Here is a 27,926-nt window from a genome sequence, read left to right on the forward strand (position 1 = left end):
GAGCTGACTGGCCTTGAACAAGACGCCTCCACGGAGCTCGAGGCAGACCTTACCACAGAAGGTGTGCACCGCGATTAAATCATTGCAATCCGGAAAGGCTCTGGGCCCCAATGGGATCCCGTTGGAACTCTACAAAGTTATGACGCGCACTCTCTGCCCACATTTACTAAATATGTATAACAACTGTTTAGGACGAGGTAAACTGCCTTGGGACCAGAGAATGGCTATGATTGTGGCTATTTTGAAACCAGGGAAACCCCCGTCGGAATGTCTGTCGTACCGCCCCATATCACTGCTTAATGCAGAACCCAAAATACTAGCTAAAGTGATCGCTAACCGGCTACAAAAGCACTTACCTAGCTTAATTCACCCGGACCAGTCAGGCTTTATGCCTAACAGGAACACTGCGCTTAATCTTTGACGCCTGCATAGTGTACTGGCACAGGATCATGTCTTGTCTGAGCCTTCAGCTGTCCTCTCCTTAGACGCTAAAATGGCCTTTGACATGGTAGAATGGACTTACCTCTTCGCAGTTCTCCCACGCCTGGGTTTCGGCCACAAATTTTGTGCTTGATCTGGCTCCTTTACGCAGACTCAGAGGCATGCGTAGCGGCGAATGGTCGACTCAATTACAATACCGTTGACAAGAGGGACTCGACAGGGATGCCCTCGGTCACCGCTCCTCTTTGCATTAGTGCTAGAACCCTTGGCAGCGATACTTAGAGCGACCCCTCTTCTGCGTGGTATTGCATGGGCAGAGGGCTGGGAAGATTGTGTGTCCCTTTACGCAGACTACGTTCTGGTGTACCTCACGGACCCTACGGACGCCCTGCTGGTCCTGTTCGAACTCTGTGCCGCCTTTGGGACAGTCTCGGGCTATACCATTAACTGGGCGAAGTCAGTGCTGTATTCACTTAAGGGGCCGATGCCGCGGCTTCCCCCTCACTGCCCATTGGAAATGTCCCAGGACTCGTTTAAATACCTGGGTATACATATAACGAAAGACCCTGCAGTCTTCTTCTCCAAGAATCTGCCCCCCCCCCCCCCTGGAGCGCTTGCGTAGAGACGTGGCACACTGGGAATCGCTGCCCCTAACACTGCTGGGTAAGGCAGCGTTGTTCAAAATGATGGCCTTGCCCCGCTTTTTATATGCACTTGAGAATACACCGTTTCCGGTACCTCTGCGATATTTCCAACAGATAGCGACACTGGTGTCCACGCTCCTTTGGAGCAATAGACCGGCGCACAAGCTAAATTACACCGCAGTTGGTACGATGGTGGCATTGCACTCCCTAACATACGTCTTTACTATTGGGCGACGCACCTTAAAGTCATAAACCAATGGATACATGCCCCTCAAACCGACCCAGCATACAAGGCAGACAGGGCGCAGCCAGGTACAGACAGTATGCTGGTGGCCTTATACAACAAAAGACGGGCAACGAAACTGGAGGGGCCAACGAAGCACACAGTCATGCTGTGGTATGCGGCGCAGGCACACCTAGGGTGGAGGGGGACCATCACCAAACTCACTCCACTTTGGGACACGAAACAGCTGGGGTCCCTTAGGAACAGCAGAGGTTTTGAGCACTGGGATAACATAGGCATCTCCTCAGTAGGCGACCTGTGGGACAAGGGGATGGTTATCCCGTTTGATGAGCTGCAAAAACAATACGAACTCGCACCCACAGAAACATTCCGCTACATACAAGTTCGACATGCACTCCTAGCAGTCCTGCCACAAAATGCTGACATACCCGAGGCTTCTCCCCTAGAAGATAGGTTGCTCACGGATTACATGCCTAAACGTGCTACTTCATTCACATACCGCAAATTGATCAATAACCAACCAGACCCCACGGCAGTTTTGAAGGATAAGTGGACGGCAGACATTGGCGCCATGGATGAGAGAGTGGCAGGAGGCGCTTGCCTCACCCAAAGAGGTGGGAATTCCGGCCAGGCTAAGGCTCATCCAGCTTAAAATTCTGCATCGTACATACCCCACTAGAAGTACACTTCACAAAATAGGCAGAGCAAAACATCCATATTGCCTAAGGGGATGTGGACATGTGGGATCCTTTTTCCACACAATCTGGGATTGCCCATTCCTAATTGACTACTGGCGCAAAGTCCTACAAACGATGTCCCAGACTCTAAATGTTTCTTTACTGCCTGAACCACATAGAAGCCTCCTAAATGTTTGGGAACCCAATGACTTATCACGACATGGGCAGACCTGGGCGACACTAGGCCTCATGGTAGCCAAGCGAAATGTGGCGCAGAAATGGGGTGCTACTGATCTGCCCTCGCTGGAGACTTGGTGCAGAGACATGGACGCCACCATGATTACTGCAAGAACTGTCTATATGAACCACAAATGCCCCCGAAAGTGGACTAAAATATGGTCGGACTGGAATACTTACAGGGGAGATCTTTGTGACCCAATACCCAAATCCGATGATGATAGCTCAAGTGATGAGTCTGGGGATGACAGTTAGGGTGGGGTGGAAGGTGTGTTGTCGTGTTTGCATTTTGATCAAGGTGGGTGGGAAAGGGGAGATCTACCTTCTATGTATTATGGACTTACTAAGTACGGTAACTTTAATAATCATACCTGCAAATTGTCTTTCTGATGTTTGTTCCAAAAAGCAAATAAAACGTTTACCAAAAAAAAGTATGCGATCTACAGCTCCTATGCCTCAAACACACATTTCATACGCTGGAGTCCAGAGTAGCCCCTAGGTAGTGAATTCTGCAAGCAGGCTGATGGATTGATTTCTCCATATTTACATGAAGGCCAAGGCGACGCAGGTAATTCATGTAGGAGAGTGGGGTCTGCAATTCTATGGTCACCCCAGATTTTTGCTTCACTGGTTTACGACTTTCCCTGGCTGTGGGCCTGCTAATCAGACCCACAGCCTAGCTGTTCTCTCTCTAAATTGACATCCATGTACTTTAGGTGCATTTACCAATTGGTACTGGGCCCCCTTATCAGTCCCTGTACCAAGGGCATGTGTGTACCCAGGGCCTACCAGGGTTGAAGCATGTATTAAGCCACCCCTGGCTGGCCATCTAAATCTGACACAACTGGCTGCATGACAGCTGGGGCAAGGTGGTGTAAACACCCTTTGCTGTAGATATAGTATACCTATATCTAACCCTAAAATGGACACATATATTCCTATCAGTCACTCCTATGGCAGGCCTTAACAATCCTGAAGGCAGAGTGCTTGGAATTATGTGAGATGGTGCTCTGGCATGAGCTGAGCCCGTTTGCAGCTTGCGGAACCAAGTCCCAATAGCTGTCCCAGGATAACGCTATACCATATACTCTTAAGTGCATTATCAACCTCGCGGTTAAATGCTAACTCTGGTATAACATTATCAAAACATGTCGAGTAAGGTGTCATATGATTTGGAATCCTACCCCCTCGACAATTCTGGCGACGGGGGTAGCATTCCACCCTTCTAGTGGGACAAGACATGTATGTAACTGTGAACCCCGGTTAAAGTTAACTCGAGCCTCAGCATCACAAAATGGATGCTGCCACCACAGACAAGTCTGACCTCCTGCTGCTGGGAGTCCTTCCAGCGAGGATGGCTTGGACAAAGGCATATTCAACAGTGGTTTTTCACCATTTATGGAGATGAGCCTTTCGGAAGCCAGTCGTCGAGATCTGGGTAGACGAACAGACCATGGCGACGTAAAGCTGCGGCTACCACTGCCATGCACTATTTGAATACTCGAGGTGCAGATTTCAGGCCGAACGGTACGACTATGTACTGATAATGTAGAGTAGAAACTTTCTGTGCCGTAGTCCAATCGGGACATGGAAGCAAGCATCCTGGATGTCAATAGAGCACATCAAATCCCCTTTTTGAAGATGTGAATATATTTGATGTAGAGCCAGCATAAGAAGCTTTGCTTTTTGGATGTTTTTGTTTAGGAAACGTAGATCCAGAATAGGCCTGAAACTTTTTGACACTTCTTTTGCACCAGGAAGTACCTGGAGTATTCGCTGTGATGGAGGAACCTTTTCTATGGCCAGTTTTTGTAGGAGAGTGGATACCTCCCGATGCAACAGCGGCAGTTGGTAAACTCTAGACTAGGGGGGATGCACTTTGGAGGAGCACGAAAACGTAGTGAATAATCATTTTGTAGTACATTCTGCACCCACCGATAGTTTTTTCTTTTTTGCCACTCTTTTACATGTATAGAGATACTTCCTCCCACTGGAGTGGGCAACGGCAACTGAAGGACCTACTGATCCAAAGTAACTACCTTTCAGGCTGGTATAAAAGAACACCCAGCCACTCACAGGCTCCTGGTGTGCTGTTGCCTGCTTTCCATGTGGTCCATGAGGGTAACCTGCAAAACCGAGGAGAGCCAGAAGGCAGCATGATGACAGACTACGGAGGACCCTATAGTGAGGGCCACTGAGTCTACTGTGCTAAGGCCAAACAATGTGGTGTGAAGAATTCTGGGCATCTTTGGTGACCTTCAGGAAATGCGTCTCGATACCATCAGGGACTTGGGGGGAAGGACCAGCAGGACCATGTCCTGTAGGGCATGAGAATACCTCGCTAAGGGGCATTCAACGATTTTAATGCCAAACTTATTGCTGAGAACATTTTCGAGCAGTAAACTTCCAAGTGTTTTGTTTCCATGTATGTCAGTGTCACAGGTTAAGTCTGAAACCTGCCCCAAAAAACAAGAAGTCTGATTAACTCTGCATATAGGTGAGCGGACAGGAAGTGTGGGTCACATGGAGCTGGACGAAAGTGCCTTGCCACCGTGAAAGAGGGCCGCCAGAACTGTTTCCAACAGGGCATCACTGAAAGGGAGCCAGGGTTGTACGGTCTGTGATTAAGGTACAAAGGCTGCCACAAGGACATTAGTCTTGACTTCAGAGGGAAATGTCAAATCTAGCACCCTTGCAGCGTTCTTCCTTACTGTATGCTAGGTCGTGACTTCTATAGGAGGAGGCCCTAAAGCACAAGTTACTTACCTTCGGTAACGATATATCTGTAAGAAACAGTAGTTAGTATTTGATTCCTTACCTTAGAATATCCCCAGGCGTCAGACTGGATCCGGAAACGTTTGCGTAGCAGTACCCTTGTGCGTCGGTAGTCGTCGTCTGCGGCTCCGCGTCCGTCGTCGGCGCAGGGATGACGTCGCCGGAGTACTTAGACACTGCCCTCGCGCGCTGACGTCAGTTCTTATACACAGCTTTTCCGCGCCAGAAAACGCAGAGCCATGATAAAAACCAACACTGGTGCCATAAAAACTAGGGCCCTTAAAGGGGATGACCTTAACTCTACATAACGGTTCGCAGAACGGGGAGGATGGGTGGGGCGTTAAGGAATCTATTACTAACTACTGTTTCTTACAGATATATCGTTACCGAAGGTAAGTAACTTGTGCATCTGAAAGAAACAGGTTAGTGTTAGATTTCTTACCTTAGAATAGATACCCCAGCAATACCAACCCCGGTGGTGGGTCTGCGGACCAAGATCACACCAGAAAGTTCTGGAGAATGGAACGGCCGAAAAAGCCATCTCTCCTGACATGGCTGTCCAGGAAGTAGTGTCTAGCAAACGTGTGCAGCGAGGTCCACGTAGCTGCCCGACAGATGTCCTGCAAGGGGACTCCCCGACCCTGGGCAGTAGTAGCCGCCGTGGCCCGAGTGGAATCGGCCCTCAGCCCAACAGGGGGCTCCTTTATAGCCAAAGAGTAGCAGACCTTGATGCACAACAAGACCCACCGAGAGATGGTCAGTTTGTGCACCGCCCGTCCCTTCTTCGCGCCCACGTAACCAACAAAGAGCTGGTCGTCCACCCGGAACTGGCGTGTGCAATCAAGGTAGGAGAGCGCACGTTTTGGGTCCAGACGGTGGAGCCCTCTCTTCCTCCTTGGAAGGATGCGGAAAGAAGGTGGGTAAGGTGATGGACTGCCCGATGTGAAAGGCTGTAACCACCTTGGGCAGGAAAGAAGGACGTGTTTTAACACAACTTTGTCCGGATGGACAGAAAGGAAAGGAGGCTTAGAAGATAGAGCCTGGAGCTCACTCACTCTCCTGGAAGAGGTGATGGCAACCATGAATGCAGTCTTAGGTGTCAGAAGACGAAGAGGGCAATTGTGAAGCAGCTCGAAAGGAGCGCACATCAGATAATTTAGAACAAGGTTCAAGTCCCACTGAGGCGTCAAGAAAGGAACAGGAGGAAACATGTGCGTGATGCCTTTCAAGAATCTATTTATAACAGGGGACTTGAAAAGAGAAGGCTGATCAGGAAGCCTCAAGAAGGCAGAAATGGCAGAGAGGTAGCCCTTAAGAGTGCCCAGAGCAGGGCCCTGCTGGGCAAGAGAAAGAATGAAGAGGAGAACCTCTGAAAGGGGGGCAGAGAGAGAGGATCCACAGCCTTTGCTGTGCACCATGCCACAAATTTGTTCCACCTGCAGGCGTATACCGATTTTGTGGAGGGACGCCTGGCTGCCAGAATCAAATGGCCTCAACTGTCGCTGCTCAATCTCCACGCATGGAGGTGGAGGCTGGACAGGTTCGGGTGGAGGACCGTCCCCTGCTGCTGCTACAGAAGGTCCTCCTGAAGGGGCAGACGAATCGGGGATTCGACAGACATGCTGAGTAGCTCGGGATACCAGAACCTCCATGCCTAGTCCGGAGCCACAAGGATAACTTGGGCCCGGTCGCGCCTGGTCTTCTTCAGCACTCTGGGCTGAAGTGGTATAGGCGGAAAGGCGTACAACAGACCGCAACTCCACTCGCGAGGAAAAGCGTCTCCGAGCGAGTGCCGCCTTGGAAATTCCAACGCGCAGAACTGATGACATTGCACGTTCTCTTCTGTGGCGAATAGATATAACCAAGGCTCTCCCCACTGCTGAAAGAGGCCTTGCGCCACGTCCGAGTTCAGACGCCATTTGTGACCCATCATGCACCGACGGCTGAGTTCGTCCGCCCTGGCGTTCAGGGAACCTGCCAGGTGTTGAACCACCAGGGTCACGCCCTGATGTTCCAGCCACAGCCGGAGGCGCAGAGCCTCCTGGCAAAGGGTCCACGACCCCACCCCGCCCTGTTTGTTGCAGTACCACATGGCGGTGGGGTTGTTGTCTGAGAGGGACACAGGTGCGACTGCGGCACATTGATGGAGAACCCCAGCAGGTGCAGGAGGTCGGCCGTAGTCTGGAGGTGGCTGACGAATGTCTGGGGCGAGCACGCCTTCAACAACCAGTCGAGGTAGGGGAAGACTGACACCACTAACCTGCGCAGATGAGCTGCGACCACCACCATCACTTTCGTGAACACCCGTGTTGCGCTGGTAAGGCAGAAGGGGAGCACGGTAAACTGAAAGTGCTCGTGGCCTACCGTGAACCGCCGGTGGGCCGGCAGGACGGGGATGTGCAAATAAGCGTTCTGCAAGTCCAACGCTACCATCCAGTCTCCTGGGTCCAAGGCAGCTAAGACCTGAGCCAGTGTCCGCATTTGAACCTCTCCTTCCGGCGGAAGCAGTTGACGTTCCGCAGGTCCAAGATAGGGCGTAGGCCCCCTTTGCCCTTCTTGGGAACCAGAAAATAGTGGGAATAACAACTACACCCTACTTCTGGCCCAGGAACGCGCTCGATGGCCCCCTTGGCAAAGAGGGCCGTAACTTCCTCTCGCAGAAGATTCAAGTGATCCTCCGACACGTGGTGGTACTGCGGTGGCATGGCTGGAGGGGTCGCCTCGAAGGGGAGGGAGTAGCCCCTTCGGACGATTTGCAGCACCCACCTGTCCGATGTGATGTTGCGCCAGTGGAGGAGGTGACGGCAAACCCTGCCCCCCACTGGCATCTCGTGGGCCTGAAAGCTCGGACTAGGAGGGCTTTGAGGCGGATGCTGCGTGGGTGGATGTGGACTGGCCTCGCCGTTGTCCCCGGGCACCGCCACGGCGGTTACCACGTCCGCCACCGCGTTGGATGTTAGTCTGCGGCCCGTGGCTGGCAGGACGTGTGGGGGCGCCCCTTCCTTGGCCACGAAAGGGGCGAAAGGTAGCAGATTGCTGGCGCGGGGCAGACAGGTTCAAGGACCTGGCCGTAGCCCTTGAGTCCTTAAAGCGCTCAAGCGCACGGTCTGCCTTGTCGCCAAAGAGGCGACGGCCATCAAACAGCATGTTCATAAGAGTGTTTTGGACATCAGCCGAAAAGTTGGAGGACCTCAGCCAGGGGTGGCGACAAATCGCCACCGTCGTTGCCATCACTCTACCCAGCGAGTCCGTTGTATCCAGCCCACATCTGATGGAGTACCGTGCCGCATCTCGACCCTCCGAAAGGGCTTGGGCGAGTTTAGTCCGGGCCTCCTCCGGACATTGTGGCAGCATGTACGCAACCGTGTCCCATAGAGAGTGGGTATAACGGCCCAAGAGGCACGCGGTGTTAACTGACCGCAACCCCAAACTCAGGGAGAACATCTTTTTGCCATACTGTTCATACCTCTAGGATTTCCGATCGGGGATGCGGTCTGGGAAGTGGAGGCCTGGATGACCAGACTCTCAGGGGTGGGTGGACAGGAAGCAAGGGTCGCCCAGAGTCGGGCGGTGGCGTCTGGCCACGTTCCTATCTACAGGGGGGCCTGTAGCGGGCATGGACCAGGTGCCCAGAAGAACGTCAGAAAAGGCCTCATTAAACGGCAACAGAGGTTCCGAAGAGCTTGCTTGCGGTTTAAGGACCTCAGTGAGCAGGTTAGTCCTCACGGCCGCGACGGGGAGTTTAAGGGATAAGGCCTTGGCCGCCCGCGTTAACACCACACTATAGGCTGCCCCCTCCTCCGTAGCCACGGAAGGAGGGGAGCTAAAACCAGTGTCTGGCGAAGTGTCCAGACCACTGGCGTCCCCTAGCTCACCTGCCCAGTCCTAATAAGACTGGCACTCACGTGCCGGAGGGTCCTTAGACCCCTCCCAATCAGCCTCACCACCCATCTCCTGGTACTCAGGGTCAAATGATGGGTCCAGATGATAGAGAAAAAAAATATCTCCCATCGGCGTCGAATGCGGCGGCGGAACCGGGGACGGCATCGGCCGTGGATGACACCCTGGGAGCCGGCGAGGTCGTAAGGTCGACCGGTGACGACCCGAATCCAGCGGGGCCCTGCGGCGCCGGGACCGAAGTCGCCGCCGGGGCCGAAGCGCCCGAAGGCGCCGCGGAACCCGACGGAGGAGGGAGCGACCTCATGGCCATGAGGAAGGCTTCAATCTCCTCCGACGATAGTTGAAGTGGGGCAGAATGTCTTTGAGCCGGCATCATGGGGGCTACCTGACTGACGGTAAGAGCCAGAGATGTGGTTCTGAATGGCTATGGGGCAATATGCATAAACGTACGAGTTACTTGCGATCGGTAACGATGTATCTGGTAGAGACGATTCTAGCAGCAGATTCCTACACATAGATTTATCCCCAGGTGCGAGACTGGATCCGGAAAATTTTATCCACAGCATCCCTGCACGCTGGCATCACGCAACTCCGCACGGACGTAGTCTGCGTACGTGACGTCAGAGAGGTCACATAACTCCCGCCCCGGTGCACCTACGTCAGCTTGCTTCGGAGAACTTTTCCGCGCTGCAACGCGGAGGCATCAGACAAAACTGTGAGAGTATAGGAACAGTGTGCAAAAAGAAAAAAGGAATGGTGGAGAACAACACCATATGGAGCAGCGCCAAACACTGCAGGACCCAAGGCAGGGAAAAGAATAAAGAACAGAGCACAGCCCTGAAGGCCACCCTGCCAGTACAACGATAGCCCCACCCTGCCAGTACAACGATAGCCCCCCCCCCCTGGAGGCAAGAACATATGAAAAGTGTCATGACAACATATAACAGGACCCCAACCAAGTACAATGAAGGGGAACCAGTCTGGGACAAACAAGGCACGGCAAGACCCCAAGACAGCCCCAACATAGAATGTGACAACCCCTATAAGGAACAAGGGCAGAGGCCCGGCCAAAAGAACCCAACCTAGAGGATAGCAGAGGGGCCAGAAGACCTAACAATGAAAGGGGCAAGAGGGGGTGGGGGGCGGGTGGGGGGGATTTGAGTTGGCCCCAACCAGGGGGAACTAGTACACAAAGGCATAGAAGTACCTACAAACAGATTCCCCCAAAGCGCCAAAAGGGAGGGAAGGAACAAATAAACAGGACCAACATCCTGCCAGAAAAGAACAGAATGCACGCACTGAAGACCTAGCCTTCCACAGGCGAATGCAGAAGACCAAGCCAAACGGCCCCCGCAAAACAGGTTGGAAGGGCGGGCCGTGAAGGAATCTGCGCCTAGAATAGTCTCTACCAGATACATCGTTACCAAAGGTAAGTAACTCGTACATCTGGTAGAGACTACTAGCCGTAGATTCCTTCACGTAGAATAGATACCCTAGCCATACCCAGGGGAAAGGAGGGTCTGCGAGCGGACCCCACCAGCCTGGTCATAACAGAGGTTCCCAGAGGGGCCGAGTCCCAATGACAGGACGAGGAGCCCCGTACCCAAAACAAGGGGAGCCCCCGAATGCAGAAGACTACCAACCCGAAGGGGATGCGGGAAAGATGAGAAGATGTAGCCTGTCCTCACCCATCAGAGGAAACAAGGCAAGGCGAAAGGAGGCCAAAGAACCCCAGGCCCATACAAGGCAACAAAACCTCCGCCCAATTCCAAGGCAAGGAAGAGGAGCACCGAAGTAGAAGTGCAACCTAGAGACTCCAAGGAGAAGAGGCAGAGCAAAGGCAAGCCTCCCCCACTGGAGAAACAGCCAGTGAAGAGGGCAGCCGAGCCTAATACAGCCAAAAGGCAAGACCATACAGAACGGCGCCGCCAGTAATAAGCAGGTTAAAGTCGAAAAGGGCCGCTCAAGGTTACCCAGGAAGAACCGACCAGGGCACAGCAGGGACAGACTGTGCCCGAAAAGGAACAAGAACTCAGGGACCATCTCATCCCACAGGGAGGAGGGATAGAAGTGAGTGCACGACCCTCTGGAAGGAACAGACAAGACCAGGATGACTGTCCCACCAACGCGCCAAGAAGGCACAATGGTGCAGAAAAACAGTAGGTCAGCAGCAGCAAGTACAGCCAGACGCAGAGAGCACCGACGAAGGATGCGCTCAGGGAAAGCCAGACGTCAGCCGAAGCCCAAGCCATCATCAAGAGGATTAACTCAGCAACATACCTTAAAGCCACGGAGAACAGAGGCCCGAAGGCGGTCACAACTCCCCAGCGCATAACAGAGCTGTATAACAGCAACCACTGCCCAACATAGAAAAACTATGAACACAGCAGCAAACCCAGGTCAAGCACCTATACCCCTTTAGTTTCAAAATATGGAAAGATGTGCAACAACTTCCAACATCGGCTGCTGAAAGGAGGCCTTTTTACAATTAGAACAAATCCAAATGGAAGGTGCACAACATTAGAGTCGAGACAGAAAAATATTTTTTAGAAATTCTTCTTTTATTCAATTTCTTTTTAAAAGAGAACTGGCACACTGCCAACGCGTTTCGTTCCCCAGTGCCACGGGAACTTCGTCAGGGCTTTAAGTAATATCCAATAATCACAGTCAGACCGGTGAGGGATTTCTTAAAGATGCAAGGATAAAAACATATATACGATCAATACTCCAATTCTAAAACGGTTTAGAAAAGGTCAAAGGTCCCCGCTTATAAGGTATCTCTTCAGAGTAGGATGAAGACGGATATTCTTTACCGAAGTATATCAGTAACTATGTGTCAAAAAACACTTGTCTGGGCAGTACCAAGCAAGAACCACGCCTTCGCCGGGGCTGCACTACAATAAGCAAAAATGTCTTTCCTTTCACACCGTAAGCGAGTTGGTTGATGGAGAGTAAATGAACCTCCTGATAAGCGCGATGTGACACCAAACAAACCATAAACGAATACGCAGATGGGGAGAAAGTAAACCTCCTGATTAGGGCAATGTAGTATTAAGCGGTCCTGCAGTAATGAGCAACAATAAGTAGTAGTTCAGCCTCCCATTAGTAAAGAATCAGTACTTCCATGATACGAAGAAACGACAGGCAAAGTAGCTTGTGGTTTCCGCGGTCGGGCCCAATATAGGGCATGTTACGTCCCAAAACATGGGAACATCTTGGGAAAAAACTTCCGCAGCAGAGGACAACAGAAAATACCTGCGGAGAAACCCACAGAAAGCTTGTCAAGCAGCCAAAGAGAAAAAAACAGCAGGCCTAGTCTCAGGGCCAGCATGGTGTAGAAAACCTAAAGCAAAAACAAACAGTCAAGGGCCGGCCAGCAGCCAACAGAACCGAAGTCCCGACAAGGAGGACTCTAATGCACATGAAGCCCATCACACAACTGGGGCGACCAGCCCCAACGGAAGAACACTTCCAAGAACTAGATCAACTCACAGATCACTGAGAAGGAGGGGTGAGGGGGACAGAACCCCACCAAGAACCTCTGAATAGCCAAGTCCGCAGGGGCGTGGAACAAAAGAGCACCATCGAAAGTAAGGTCCACCAGCTGTTCCTGAACGTTCTCCAGGAACGCACTGTCCGGAAGCCAGGCATGACGGCGAAGGGCAACCGAAGAAGCCATGGCACGACCCAGCACCTCAGAGTTGTCCAAAGCTGAGCGAAGAATAAACGCCGCCAGCTCCTGGCCATCCAACACATGGTGCCTCAAATCAACACAGGCACCCTCGTGAGAAGGGACTAAACCGAGTCTCACAAGCAAGAAGTGGCCCTAGCGAAAACACACAGTTTGTTAAGTGCCCGCAGAGCCGCACTGGTTGAAGCAAACATATTGCGCACCCAGGACTCCAGCCAGCGGGCCTCCTGTGATGGGGGAGGCAACAGCAGAGGCAGATAGGGAAAGGCATGCTGCAAAACAGGGCCTCTGGTAGAGAGGTGGAGGGAAAGACACCGGATCACGCTGCGCCGAATGGTGGCCGTGCAGAAGGTGTTGGGGCACCGGGTTCCCCGTTGCGGCACGGCCCTAAGTCCCCAAAAGAGAAGAATGGAGTGAACCCTCGAAGGGAAGCAGCAGCTCTCTACCACCAGAGCCCTGATGGAGAACCTCCAGAAGATGATCAGTGGCGAAATGGGTAGCTGGATCACCCATGTGCAAAATTCTCACAGCTGTGGAAACTGCACGAGCGAAGGCCGCACCACCCACCGTAGGGCCCCGCGGAGGGGAATGCAGTTCCTCGGTAGGCAACGGCTGCAAGCTAAGGCGCCCATCCCCCAAGCCAACTGGAGGAAGGGCCAGGGCCAGAAAGAAGGAAGAGGGACCGAGGAGTGGGGGGCCTGCGGCTCCTCTGACAAAGGCCGCGGAGACGGCATGGAGCCGCCCTTAGACGGCGCTTGGGAAAAAGCCACGATGTGTTGGCCGTCTCCGGGGAGGATGACACCAACAAGCGTCAAACCTCTGGAGAAGAGGCGTCCGAGGACGAGTCAACGACCCAACGCCGCCCTGGAGTCAGCAATCTGAGGCAGGACTTAGTCGCGCTACGCCAGGGGGGACACCGGAGCGACCCCCACCACAGTGCTCAGCGCAGGAGACTGGGGCTGGGTGGCGAAGGAGCGGCGCCGACCTGACCTCCGACGAGGCAGCTGCCTACATGGAAAGATGAGGGACGAGGAGCCCCCCGCCAGCCTCGAACCGTGATGGGACGAGAGGGGCCCTCCACCGACCCCTGTGGCGCCACCAGGGCCAGCCACCGCTGGCCCCAATGCGGCATCACCTCTGCCTCAGACAAGAGTGCCGCCTGTCCAGAGGACGGAGAGGAGCTCGGGGGTGCGTCCCGAGCCCCTGCAACCTCACGCAACACCACAGGGACTTACCGCTGGAGTTTGCGGTGGAGCAGTGGCGCCGTGGTCCGAAGGAGGGACGCCGAAGGGCCGCACCACAACTGCACCACGTCCTCCGGCGCCAGAGCTGCTGGCGACACCGAGGGCCCCGCACAATGCAAGGGATCCGCTGACATCCGAGGAGAAGCCAACAAGGCCTGCAATGCCGTGGCTTAAGTCTCCATCTAGACTCTAGTTGCCCCCACACCGGGAAACTGCGAATAAGGGGATGACACGCGGGGACGCCACCCGCGGAGAGCCCGTGCCCCAGACAGGGCGGGGACTAACCCTCAGGGACAAACTGCGACACTTGCCGACAGGTGAGCGACGCTCCTGTGACCTCGGAGAATGACGATGTCGACGAGGGAAGTTGCGGGTTGGAGAACCCTCCGCAGGGGCAGGGTGATGACGCCGAACTGGACATGCGGGCCGAAAGAAGTTTCATCCGGCGCTCCCGCTGGGACTTCGGTTTCATATGCTGGCACGCCTCACAATCAGTGGAGTCGTGGTGTTCCCCCAAACACCACATGCAGATGGGGTGAGGATCTGTTGCCAACATCAGGCATCCACAAGACGAGCAAGTCTTAAAGCCCGAAGGCAATCGCACACAGTTCCCACACACGCAATAGCGTAAAGGGAAAGGCTTAAACAGGCCCAGAGCAAGATCCGGATCCGCATGGAACGCGGAAGAGGAAAAAACTGACATAGGCGCGCCGGAACGGGACTTGTGACCTCGCTGACGTCACGTACGCGGACGATGTCTGGGCAGAGTCGCGTGATGCCGTCGCCCCGGCGCGCATGGATGCTGTGGCAAAAATTGTCTCGATCCAGTCTCACGCCTGGGGATAATTTTACGTGAAGGAATCTGCGGCTAGTAGTCTATCAGATATGGAAGCGGAGTGAACCCATTTCTGCTACTCCCTCCCGCACTATTAAAAATAAACACAGGCCTGCCATATGGCCCGTTAGAGCCCGAATGTGCACCAATAGGGGTTGTCACTCATGCAAAGAGGTTGAGCATGGTATCAAGATACACTTGCTGAATCGCACCTAGACACCAGAATATATGGGGAAACAGTTATTTGCATTGGTGGGGGACCTGTGGTCTCTGGCTGCAGCACCAGTGGACCCAGGTGGCAGGTCTGACTCCTCCACTACTACTACAACTTATATAGAGCTACAGATTTGTTATGTACTACACATTGGTGTTTTCTCCAAGTCGGATTATGTTTGGATCTGTATAACCCCTCTTTCTTCTACCCCCCACCCCCCACCCTCAGTTTCTCTCCTTTTCTCCTTACCAGGCTATTACCCAGGCATAAATTCTCGTGTCCTAATGATGATCCCCCAACCATAGTTGGGATCGAATGTTCATCAGCTTCTGTGTCTTGACTCAAATATGGTTTACTTTAATTCCTTAGGAGCATAAGATGCTGTTTCTATTGTGACTCACTAAATGTACATTTACTGTTAAGTCTCTATGTATATAAATGCCTAAGATCTGGAAATCTGTTGATTTCCAATCCTTTGCCTATGTATTTTTTTTTATGGTTTTGAATAATTGTTTAATATAATAAATGAACAGAGTCTCCATCTGGAGTAAGTTCACATATGTCTCATTGTAGTTCTATGTTCCACTCTTGATTACCTTTTTGAAGGGCCCAATGTTTTTAAAAATATTATGTATAGCTTTAGTCCCTTTAAATACGTCAACTGAGCACCCTTTCTCTTCTAACTTCAAGAGCCCTGACATGATGGCAGCTGCACCATGTGCTCAAAGTATATTGGGCTTAAACAAGGACCATGCAAAACAATTCTCACAATTATGGTCTCCTGGGAGGGAAACCATGCAAACCGGATGCTTTTAGTTTAGTGTGAACTTCCTATGACACTTTGGCCAACATGTAAACTGTGTGTTCGTAATCTAAAAGGGGTTGAACTAACTACTATTTTGAGAATAGTTAACGACCCCACCCCAACATACGTCCAGAATCAATCTCTGCCACAGTCTCAACCGCTTTGTGATTCTCTTGAGGATTTGACTTCCACAAATTCTTTAGAAGCTCTCTCTATACACCAGTGTATCGGAAAAAGAACTAATCCAAGATGGTGGGCACACACAGGGGCATTTTGGGTTTAGAGTTATTATCACACTAAGGCTCCAAACTAGGTTGATGACCACTCATAATACAAACGTTTTTTAAACAAACTCTTTTGAACCCAACCACTATTTGGGAAATTGTGCAAAGCATATGAATCTAAGAGAGATCCAATACTGAAAAAAACATAGTTGCACAGCTGTGAGAAAATAGCTGTATATATATAGTGGACCAGAATAAGGTACAGAGTTATATAGAGTCCACAAACCCCAGAGGCATAACAGAGGTTAAGGCCAGGTGTGACCTTACTCTCTACAGTGGTAGCTTGGTCGAGCAGTAAGGCAATACCAGAGGACAGTGTAAAGTATTTGTTGTACACACTCAGTCAGCAAAGGGTTTCACACACTCAAAAACTGAACTCCAGTCCAATTGTTTTTATATCAAAGATATAGTGGTTTTATTTTTAGAACCAACAGGTATCAAAATATACTGTTCTCAGTATGAGAGGTCTCAGATGCGTACTTTGCAGAAAGGTAATAAACTTTGTAAACCCAATAGTTACAGGTGTTGCAGTAGGCAACACAATTCTACACACAATTTAGCAATGAGCTTAATGGGTTTTTCTATATAAATACAGTTGATTACTTTGTAGATAACTTTGGTAGTTCCAGGACTGGATCCTAGATTCAGTCATGGGATCTAAGCTGAAAACAATTTAGTAAAAACGTTATAGTTATTGCAGTGATTTTTCAGGAATATAAAGCTATTTTAAAAGGTCACACTTAGAAACTTTTCAACAGTAACCTGGCAATGTTATCCAATGAGAGAAAATTCAGGTTGCAGGTAAAGTACGATCTCGTTACTTTTGTAATCCAGTACTGGGCTCCAAGTTCCAGCACTGGGGTCTCAACTTAAAACAGGTAAGTAATTACGTTTCAGTATTTCGTATGATTTTTAAAGAATATTTCTAGTTTTCACAAGTAGACACTTAGAATACATTTGATAGAAAAGCAAACAACGGATTCCTATGGAGAAAATACAGGTTACTAGCAAACCCGGTGAGGATTACTTTTTCGGTTCAGTACTGGGCTACAAGGTACAGAACTGGCTTCTCTCCTGATCACAAGTGAGTACTTCGGAATTCGGTTGATTTTATATGAATATTTTAGGTTTCCGAAACTTCACACTTAGAAGATTTTTCGAGTCAAACCAGTCAATGTTATCCAATGGCAGGTAAGTGAGTTACCGGTTTCCAGGTGATTACTCGACTGGTAAAGTTAAGGTTCTGGGCATAGACTTAGGGGTCCCCCAGGGTCAGGTAGGTACAGTTGGTTCACCCTCAGTGGCACAGAGGCGGCCGGGTGCAGAGGTAGTTAGGCCCAATGTTATCCAATGAGGGGCATTGGGCTTCCGGTTGGTGGCTGCTGGCTAGCATGCCACGCGGCTGTGGGAGCTGGGCTCCTGGTCACTTGCTCAGGGCAAATGGGGAAGTAGGATAGGGCAAAGGTGGCAAGGCCAGCGGCACTCGGGCGGCTGCGTGAAGGGTGCTTTTGAGCCGCCGGGCGCACAATGTTATTCAATGGGAAAGGTAACAAATGAACAAAGGGTGCAGGCTCGGGGACGGAGACTCTTCAGGGGCGACCACCAATTCGAGAGGTAATTTGGGATCTTGGAGCACAGGTAGATACCCCATAGGAAGGCACAGGGGGCTGTAAGGTGCTGGGTGCAGGGGTGTCTTTGGGTGACGGGAAAGCTCACCCTCAGCTGGTCGCTGTTGGAGGGGCCCGTGGTTCTGAGTCTGCAAGCGTGGTCTGGTTAGTCGAGAAGGGTCTTTGGGCACTGGACTTCGGGTCCCAGTCGCCAGGGGGACGTCCTCGTGGTCTTGGAACACTCGGGCACGGGCCGGGCTTGGCGGGTGCAGAGTGGGCTGGTCCGGAGCTTCCTGGCTGGCATCAGGGGTGTTGTTGCAGCAGAGCCTCTGCTGATGGGAGTCCCAATCTTGAGGAGGGTCAAGGCAGGCATGTCCTCTGGGAGCCCCAAGGTTGCTGTCCGCAGGAGTCGCCAGGAATAGGCAGGATCAGGTTCCAGGATCAACAGGCCAGTAGGGCTGGGGCCAAGTCAGTTGTTGTCGTTCTGTTAGCAGCTGCACGGCGGGTCGTCTTCTTCTTGATCTTTCTTCTTTTCGTATCGGGATCAGAGGAAGGAGGTTCAGGGTTCCCCTAAATACTAAATTTAGATGCGTAACAAGTAGGGCAAGGGCAGAGACTAATAGGTCCCTGTCCTGGGGTGGGTACACCCCCTAGCTTGCTCCTCACCTGTGGGAGGGGTGGCAGGAGCCTAGCTGTGATTGCGCAGGGCTCCCCATCTTCAAGATGGCCGGAGCCCGGGGTCGTGCTTCACCTCGCCTCTCCCACCTGAGGGGTGGGGTTGGCACAGCCTGGCACACCCCCCTTCCTGACGTAGAGTTTCCTGCCAGTCTTCCCGACAGAGTGGGGGTTAGAAACAGTGGGGGCAGTTGCTGAGTACAGTAAATGGTCTGGAGAAGCTCACAGAGGCGGCATGCCTTTGAAGCTTCCCCCTGCCCATCCTGGGGGAGGAGAGCTAGCACCTCGCCCAGGATGTGCATTGTTGCAGGTCCAGGAGAGCGGGGGGCTCTCCACCCAGGGGTCCAGCAGCCTCTGCAGCCACTGTGCCCAGACATGGATCTCTAAGATGCCCTCGGGTGCATTTTACATTAAATCCCACACTGGCATCAGTGCAGGTTTAATGTACTGAGAAGTTTGGTACCAAACTTGTCAGTCTTCAGTGTAGCCATTATGGTGGTGTTGAGTTTGTAATGACAACCTCCCAGCACCATATACTCTTAATGGCATTACTGCACTTAGTGCACAGGAATGGCCCTGGGTACTGTAGGGGCACAGGGATCATGCACCTGTGCCCACACCTCTGGCATAGGGCACCCAGATAGAGGGGTGACTGAAGTATGCCAGGGCAGTGGGTTCTGTGGGCATGGCACACAGGGATGTGCGCCATGTCGACTCTTTGTTTAGTTCTGTACTTAGACACTCAGCCTGCAAAGGCAGTGTGTGGGTGTCAGGATACAGCCCTTGAGGGTGGCACAATAAGTGCTGCAGCCCTCAGGGGTCTTCTCTGGTCACCAAGCCCTGGGTACCTAGGGTACCATTTACTAGGGGCTGACAGGTGGCCAGAGATGCCAATTGGTTTTTAGTTTGAACACAGTTTTATGGAAGGAACACAGGCCCTGGGTACCTGGTTGGCAGGAGCCCAGGGCACACTCCGTCAAAGCACATCAGCAGTTCAGAAAAAAGTGGGGGCATACCAATGCAAGAAAGATGGCACTTTCTCATAACAGTGAGCAGTAACGATGGACAGATTTACATCTTTTTTTATATGAATTTCTGAAAAATGATGCAAAACATAACGTTAGTTAGTTTTGAGTGTGTTTTAACTGACTTGGACGTTGAAGATTAGTTGGATGTAGATTTTCCCTAGGGCTAAGAAAGTGAATGCCCTTGAGGATGAACATCAGGGGCAGGAAGACTGCAATGAATATTTTTGGTTGAATGCATTAACATCAGTTTATTTTAATTTACATCGAGATGGAAGGAACAGATTATCCTTGTTCTTCTAAGAGTGTTAATTCCCGGAGTCTGGTCTGATTCTAAAGTTATCTTTGGAAAAATGTCTCAAATGTCGCATGCGTGGGTTATGGCTTGGATGAAAACATGAAAGTATTCTAGTCTTCCATGTAGATCTTCCAGTTTTCACCAGCAGCACATTTCTCAAGGCATTTCAGCTAGTGTTCTGGGCAAAGGGACACAAAGAAAATAGTACAGCTGCATTCACTTTCCATACCGATGGCAATCTGAAGCTTAAAAAAACAAATATTAAATGAAAACTATGAAAAATGGCAAATCCAGGAGCAGACCTAGAGAGGCTTACCGCACACCAGTAGTGTGCAAGAAAATCTAACACGGTGGAATCTGAGAGAATTTATGCTTTGTGCTCCTCTATTTCACTGCCAGTGTTCAGATCACATATTGAGGTGGATAGACCAACTAGTGACTACAGAAGGGAAAGTGGGGGCGTCAGATTACTGTAAAAATCAGAAACCTCTTTGGGAAGAAAACTCAAACGAGTACTCTAACTTCTAATAGAATACTGAATAGGGCTCATGGGAAAATAGGGCATTAATATTGATCCTGCATGCAGATATTTACTAAGAACGAAGGTTCAAAGCAGGACTTGTGAACGGTTTCAGAAGGACACACAAGTTTAACAAGCATTTGCAATGCAATAGGTCTCGCATTAGGAAAGTGTGGGTGATTGGTATTGTAAATGACATTTTTGTAATGTGTTGGCTTTGAAAATATATAAATTAATAGCATCGCTATTCACAAAATCAATAGTTTACACTTTCCTAATGCGAGTCCTATTGGCTATGGCAATGCTTGTTGGTAGCAAGCAAGGAGAGTGCTGTTGTGGTGCTGAGTGATGTGGTGGTGTCCCAGAGTGATGTTGTTGTGTCCACATTGGTGGTGTCCCCGAGTGATGTGGTGGTGACCCCGAGTGATGTGGTGGTGTCCCCGAGTGATGTGGTTTTCTCGTGGGGAGTCTCGTTTGTCGGCTTTGGGTGTGTTGACGTTGTAATTGGTTAGAGGTAGCAGTGTTTCATTTTATAATTTGGCTATGATGCAGTTATCGTAGTCAGTTGATGGCAACGTAGAAGGGAATAAATAGGGTCTCTGTGCCTTTAACTACCTGGGTACATTGTGAGACAACTTTCCGCAGCTGTGGTGCTTTAAAGTATGACGAAAGAACAACTTTTTAAAAAGTAAAATCAATTTAACTGATTTAAGCACTTTAAGAGCGGCACAGAACGAAATAGAATGAATGGCAGAGGGTGGCAGGAGACCGACTCTGGTCAGAAAGACAGGCAAGAGGAGAGTAAGGGGGCTGAAAAAGAGCCGGTACGGGAAAACCAGAAAAGGGGGAACTCGGTCAGCAGCATCGATCACCCTAGAGCTCTACTCGCCACTGAACCCTTCTTGCCCTCCCTTCGCACCCATGCAGGACGGCATGTCTCAACACGGCTAACCCAAAGCCGACACTGCCCGGCTTGTGACTAACTCCTCAGGTGATCCACACCAACCAGGCTCAGTGCGCTGAAACCAGGCAAGCTGCACCCACACACAGGCGTACAGAGGCCCAGACAGAAGCAAGGGTGGATTCCATAGCTAATCGGCACTTTGGAATTCTGTGCGATGTACTAGGATTGGCTAAAGTCATTCCAGTGCTCCAATCCGAGGTAACCTTACACTGTGGTATTACCGCCCACTCGCAGACGACTTGGAAGTGCTACAATAGCAGGCAAATGACATCGGTTTGAAGACCAACAACTGGCGGCGGGCAGGACACCGAATGCCCGGGCGGTCCGCGTAAGTAGCGGGCAGCTACTCGCATTAATGTAGCTCTCACCGACAGCTGTCACAACAAACCGGCCCAATGCAAAGTGTCATGTGTCGCTGTGATATATTTAGAATGGCTGTGCTGTAAGGCAGTGTAAAGAAAGCACAGCGTAGAGTTGGCGTGCAGGCTGTGGGCAGCCGGTATTGGGCAGAGGCGGGTGCCGTGCTGGGATCATTTTAAGTGGGGATGGGGGAAGTGTCTTTTCTTGTGGGTAGTTTCGTTTAGTGGTGTTTGGGATAGTGTGTGTATTAATGTCCCAATACGTGCTGCACAATGTGGCCATTTAGTCTGGGCTGGATTGAGGTACAGTGTTTTTATTACCTGAAGTTATGTGCCTTTGATTTGAATTACGGGCAGTCTGTCTTTGGTATTTTGTATTCGGTTTATAGAGTTTGTGGAAGCAAGCGGCACTGTGCCCTTAACTAGGGGGCAGTATGTGTAAGTGATGGCATATTTGTGAATGACAGCAAACGAAGACGAAGTTCCACTGTACGTGGTGCTTTGAAGGTGTGACGGTAGGACGGCCTACGATGATATGAAAGAAATGCGTGTGAGACAGCGGTCAGAGAGTCGGGGAGAAAGAGACTTGGTACTAAGGGACTGGGAAAGCTCAAATGGATAGAAAAAGGACCAAGCTCTTGGCATTGCTGTGGCGGGAGCGCATTCCTTTGAAGTCTGATGGTGGGGGGGAGCGGCAGCCTTTGAAGTCTGATGCAGAGGCACAGACAAATGGTGTGTGACGTGGCTGGTGTTGTGCACGCGCATAGATCACATAAACCTTGTCTAATCCGCCGTTTTGGTAGAATGTTCTTTTCCCCTTACTATAATCTCGCCGGAGCAATGCGCAAGCGCATTGGCTCAGGCGAGACCTAAAATAGACTACAATGAGTTCCTATGGAAAATATACAAAAACTGGTCAATACTGCCTGCAGTATTAGTAAAAAATAAATCGTTTTTTTGTTTTTTAAATTAGCTTTTGAAAAAAATGTAGTTTATTATTTTGAGTGATTCCACAGGAGGTTGGGGCAATTCATTGCTTTGACTAATCAACTAAGATCTTGCACAGGAAATCCATTGTATACAAATACAACTTCTAATGATATGAATAAAACCCTTATCAACTGCTGCCACATTGAGCCAACTAAGGTTTTGCCTGATGAAAGATCTAGGGTCTAACTGCAATTTCTATTGTGTATGAATTTTTAATGTATAATGTTTTATTCAACTATGCTACAAACATTTTACTTACTTAGGTCCTGTGAGAAGTTGGCCTGTTATATGACGTTCACTATTCTAGTGAACACCTTGCACCAGTCCAAACAACCCTTATGGTGATGGTTGTAAGTCAACCTTATAGACCAGCTATCCTAGTGGTAGCGTGGACAGAACAGTCTTAGGCTAAAAGACTCTTGAGGGCATGTAAAGCCAGCTGTTTTACCATATGTAACCCCTTGAATACCAAATGAAAGACCACACAGGATATATATAAAATATATATGTATTTATTTACTAACACACTCCTCTGAACTCTTTATGAGATCATAGGCAAAAGCACATAACAAGTTACTCTTAGAAATACTTTAAATAGCACCATTTACAGTTACGCCCTAGGGGCGCGTAAAAACATATATTAAGTAAGCGGTATAAGAACCACGACTGGAGAAAAGGAAAGTCCTAGAGAATCGCTGCGGCTACACTATCTGACCCTTAGGTTAGGAGTAGGAGGCCCACAGGCGGCGTGTGCAGTGTCAGTACACTCACGCGAGAGTCAATAGGAACTTAAGAAGGTAAGTAACGAAAATTTAGGACACTTCCGGTCTAACTAGGAAGATACAACTAACAAAACTAGACACTAGGATAGTCAATCCCTACAGGAGCACCGAAGTACTCGCGTTACCTCACCCACGGGCGCATAGGTGTCAAAATGTGTCTGGTTTTTTCGTTGATTCCTATGGAGCCTTGGAAGAAGATGCTGCAGGTGACCAGGAGGAAGATGTCCGGGTGGATCGGAGTTGAAGAAGACCTGAAAGCAGAGGGGACAGAGTCCAGGTCACTAGCCAGTGACCGGGTGGAACCAGGAGTCGTCGAGGAGCAATCAGGTGCTATCGTGAAGCTTGTCTTTGCAGCCACGCGGACTAGGAGGCATCGAGGACAACCAGGTGCTGGAGAGGAGCTGTCCCACGAAGGTTCTCGCAGATGAAGGGGTAGACTTCAAGATCGGAGCCAATAAGCCTAAGTAAAGGCAACCCACGCAGGATACACAACAGGCTTCTGGTGCAGACCAGGAGGGTCTGAGGTACTTCACCCTTTCAGAGAAGCAAGGGCCAGTCTGGAGCAACCAGACCAGCGATGGATTTTTAAAAGGATGGTCGTCACAGGGCTACTAGCCAACTGGCCAGCAACCGGGACAACGCGTCGAGCAGAACACAAGCAGAAGGGCCCCACGCAGATCTTGTAGCGTGTGGAGAGGGCTGGTCTTCGGCGCAGGTGGAGCTCGGTGTCGGGGTGTCTCAGTCCCCAGGGCACAGCTTCAAGGATGCCTCAGGAGCTGCGCTGTTAGCAAGTTGAAGACTTTCCAAGTTGCCTGGTTCCACGGGGTCCGACGCATTCCACGGGGCTCAGCTGTGCTGGAGTTGTGCAGTGGGGTCAGAGGTCCGGGAGTCGAGGTCTTGTCAGGCTCTGTGCTCGGGTTCCGGCGGGGACAAAGCAAGCCATCGAGTTGCTGGATGGTGCCTGGTTGCCCAGGGTGGTCACTCCTTGGCCACAAGGGAGATTCTTCAGTCTTCAGCTCAGGTGAATGTCGAAGGGTCCAGAGTTTCATTCCAAGTCGATTCCAGGATTAATCTAAAGTCCTGGGGTTCAGCTCCTACCTTTATACAACTAAAAGGGGCTGGATTACTTTCTAGGTCCCTCCTATGGGTGGGACCAGGAAGGGGGGTGGTTACACCCCCTCTCCTTTGTCCAGTTTCGGGCCAGAGCTGGGGCTGGAGTGCCCCAGCACCAGTTTGAACTGGACTATGCATGGAGCACCTAGTGTGCCCCAGGCAGTGTCATTCTTTTTAGCCCTCCCTGTCCCAATACACAAGGTCCTGTCTGGGGTGGTGCTCGCACCTCTCCAGGCAGGAAACCTATTGTCCAAACCCCCGTGACTGGAAGGACTCCCAGCAGCAGGAGGTCAGGCTTGTGTCTGTGGCAGCAGCGTCCATTTTGTGATGCTGGGGCTCTGGTTAACTTTAACCGGGATAGTCAGCAACAACATGTCTTCTCCCTCTAGAAGGGTGGAATGCTACCCCCATTGCCAGAATTGGTGAGGGGGTAGTATTCCAAAGCGTATGACACCTTACACGACATGTTTAGATAAAGCCAAACCAAAGTTAGCATACAACTGCGAGGATTATAATGCACTTAAGAGTATATGGTATGGCGTTATCATAGAACAGCTATAAGGACATGGTTCCGAAAGCTGCAAAAAGGCTTAGCTCATGCTAGAGCACCATCTCACACATAACCAAGCACTCTGCCTCCAGGATTGTTAAGGCCTGCCATAGGAGTGACTTATAGGTTACTTTGTGTCTATAGATAAGGGTAGATATAGGAATACTATACCTAAGCAAGGGGTGATTACACGACCTTGCCCCAGCTGAGTGATCAGCCAGTTGCGTCAGTTTGAGTGGCCAGCCAGGGGTGGCATAATACATGCTGCAGCCCCTGGTAGGCCTTGGTTACACCTATGCCCTGAGTACCTAGGGTACACTTCTATAGGGGCTGACAAGGTGAACCAATTCCCAATTGTGGATGTACCTAGAGTACATGGAGTCCATTTTACAGAGAGCAGATAGCCTGGGGTCCTGAATAGCAGGATCCCAGGCCAACTAAGTCGAAAACCAGCTAAACACACTAGGCAAAAAGTTGAGGGTAACCATAGTCAGGTATCCACCTTCCTACAGGTCCAGCAGAAAATGAAGAATGGGAAGAAGTATTACTGCATTCCAAAGAGGTGGTGAGCAGGGCAGATTGCACCTACTCCAAATAAAAATTCTGTTCAGACTAATACATGCACGTACAACTGAAACAATCTTGGAGAGTTTAAGTGGATTAAAGCAGGAGAGGATGTGATGACTTGAATAGTATTACACATCAATGTCCCAGGTCATACTCAATTGTACTGGTGATATTAACCCTGGTTACTACAGTTGCTGTTATTTTGTTGGGGATATGGAATGAACATGCACTTAAAACGAGCATCAATATCTGATATGATATCAGGTAAATGATAGTCTGCAGAGGTACTGCTTGAAGATTAGTTAGGGAGCAAGTGATATGTAAACTGTCTGTTGTACAATAGCATGGGAATCAGTGTAGTTCGGAAAAGACCGCCATAAAAAATGCGAGAACATCTGGAGGACTCGGTCTAAACACCATGGACTGGAACTTTATCAGTGCTTGTGGCGCAGACGAGGGGAAAGCAGCACATTTATGTGCATTTTAGTTAAACTATGACAAGTGGAATGGAACAAAGTACTCCCCTAGGTGACAGAGGAGAATAGGGATATAGAGAGATGATTTGCAACTATCAGATGCCAACTGCTGCTTATTTGTTTTATAAATGTGTGGTGTTCCTGAAAAATCAATAAAAATATATTAAATAAACAACGTTGTCTTCTAAAGTCGTTTGTTTAAATATTTTAATAAAGACTGAAACAAAACTTTTAGGGGTGTAGGCATTACATTATTTAAGACAATTTCAGAGAATACCTAGAATGAAAGACAAATGCTGACGGTGTCTAAAGGCTAAGTGGCGGATCTCCACTCAGACATGCCAAAACCACATCAGAGGATTGGCTATTTGGGTAGGATGGGCAATACAACTACTGCACATCAGATGTCTGTATGACAACCGTTTTTATTGCCGTTTACTGAAGCGGACATGGGGAAAAAAAGGCACATACACATTATAGGTATTTGAGAAAATAAAACCGCACCACACTTACCGTTGTTCCACAGGGGACGGCTTTTTCTTGGCACTAGACTTTGCCTGAGGCTGCGCCCTGGACTGGGAGGAGGAAGAGGAGGAAGAGGAACCAGAGGAAGAAGACGAAGAGGAATCAGAAGAGGAAGAGGAGTCTGAGGAGGAAGAGGAACTGCTACTACTGGAACTGGAACTGCTGCAACTACGGGACAGTCTCTTTTCCTTGGAAATTGGCAGTGTTTTATCAGTCCCCGTTTTTTCGCCAGCAGGCTGCGTTGTTGCTTTCTCCACCACTGATGAAGTTGCTGCTGCCTTCTCCACTACATGAGGTGCCGTCTTCTCCACAACAGGTGCAGTCTTTTCAGACACGTTAGGCGTTGCTTCCTTCAAACCAATGTCTAACACTGGTGGAGTTGCATTCTCCACCACAGAAGACACTTCCACAGTCTGATATTCTATAGGAGAAATTCCTTTCAAAACTGACACATCCTTTTCCACACACTGCTTTGCCACTTCTAAGGAGGATGCTGATTTTTCCAACAAAGGCAACACCTTCTCTGGCAATACCCTCTCTAAAGAGGTTGTAGAAGGGGATGCCATCCTAACTGTAGTAGGAGATGGCACCTTTTCAGATGCCAGGGGCATCAACTCAAAACTCTTCTCTGGAGCAGGAACAACTGACTGGGCTGCCTTCTCCAACAAAATCAAGTTATCCTGCATCAAAGGTGCTGTTTTCACAGCTACAGACGATTCATTAACTTCAACTATTTCCTTCCCCATCGGATTAGGACTCCTACAAACAAGAAAAAAACATGAAATTCATATTTTCCACTTTGCTCTTCAACATATGACTATGGTAACAGCAAGAATAACAGGTCAGAGTGCTGCCTGCACCTTGGTTTCTCCCTTAGACCCCCAAAGCTGTCTGTAAGGTTCTTGGTTAATTCCCATGATAATGGTGCTGATTTCATGGGAGCCCCCTCTACTAAAGTTTGGCTTCTCTATACCCTCCATTGTGAATCTAAATCCTTTAGGTCGCTCTCAAAATTTCTTTTTCCATCTGATAATTCCTCCTCGCAACCCCCTGTACTTTTCTTTCCCCTCCCCAGCTCAAGTCCCCATGCTTGATTACCTGGACTAAGTCTTTCCCTGCCACCCTGGGACAGCACCAACCTTAGTGGTCTCACATATAGGGAGGTTGTGCTTTCCAACTAGCCCTTTCTAATACAATTCTTCTCCTTGTCAGAGTGGTGCAGACTCCTTGTTGGCTCCTTGCCCCGTTTACACTGTAAAACATTGGTTAATTAGTTGATGGAGTTAAGTACCCACCTCAAGTAATAATCACAACACCTGTCAGGGTGAGCCACTAAAGTTGCTGAATAAACCAGAGCTGAACTCCCTGGTAGCTATGGCACAGAGCACACATGCTTAACTTCGAGGCAATGCATTGTATTTATGCAGTAAAAACATTTAATAAAATCGAAATGCAAAACAAACATCCCAAACTGAATTAGATTA

At 50.0% G+C, this 27,926-nt stretch overlaps 1 protein-coding gene across 3 annotated transcripts in view; it reads right to left on the minus strand.

Annotated features, from left to right (window-relative positions):
• LOC144768881 (uncharacterized) overlaps positions 1-27,926 on the minus strand; it is a 993,034-nt gene that overhangs the window by 252,330 nt on the left and 712,778 nt on the right. For all 3 annotated transcript variants that reach the window (XM_078652892.1, XM_078652890.1, XM_078652891.1), the window contains exon 12: positions 26,431-27,201. In XM_078652892.1, coding sequence (XP_078509018.1) covers positions 26,431-27,201 — 771 coding nt within the window. The remainder of the gene's footprint in view (positions 1-26,430; positions 27,202-27,926) is intronic.

Source organism: Lissotriton helveticus, chromosome 7, assembly GCF_964261635.1.
Source record: "Lissotriton helveticus chromosome 7, aLisHel1.1, whole genome shotgun sequence".
Lineage (NCBI taxonomy): Eukaryota > Metazoa > Chordata > Amphibia > Caudata > Salamandridae > Lissotriton > Lissotriton helveticus.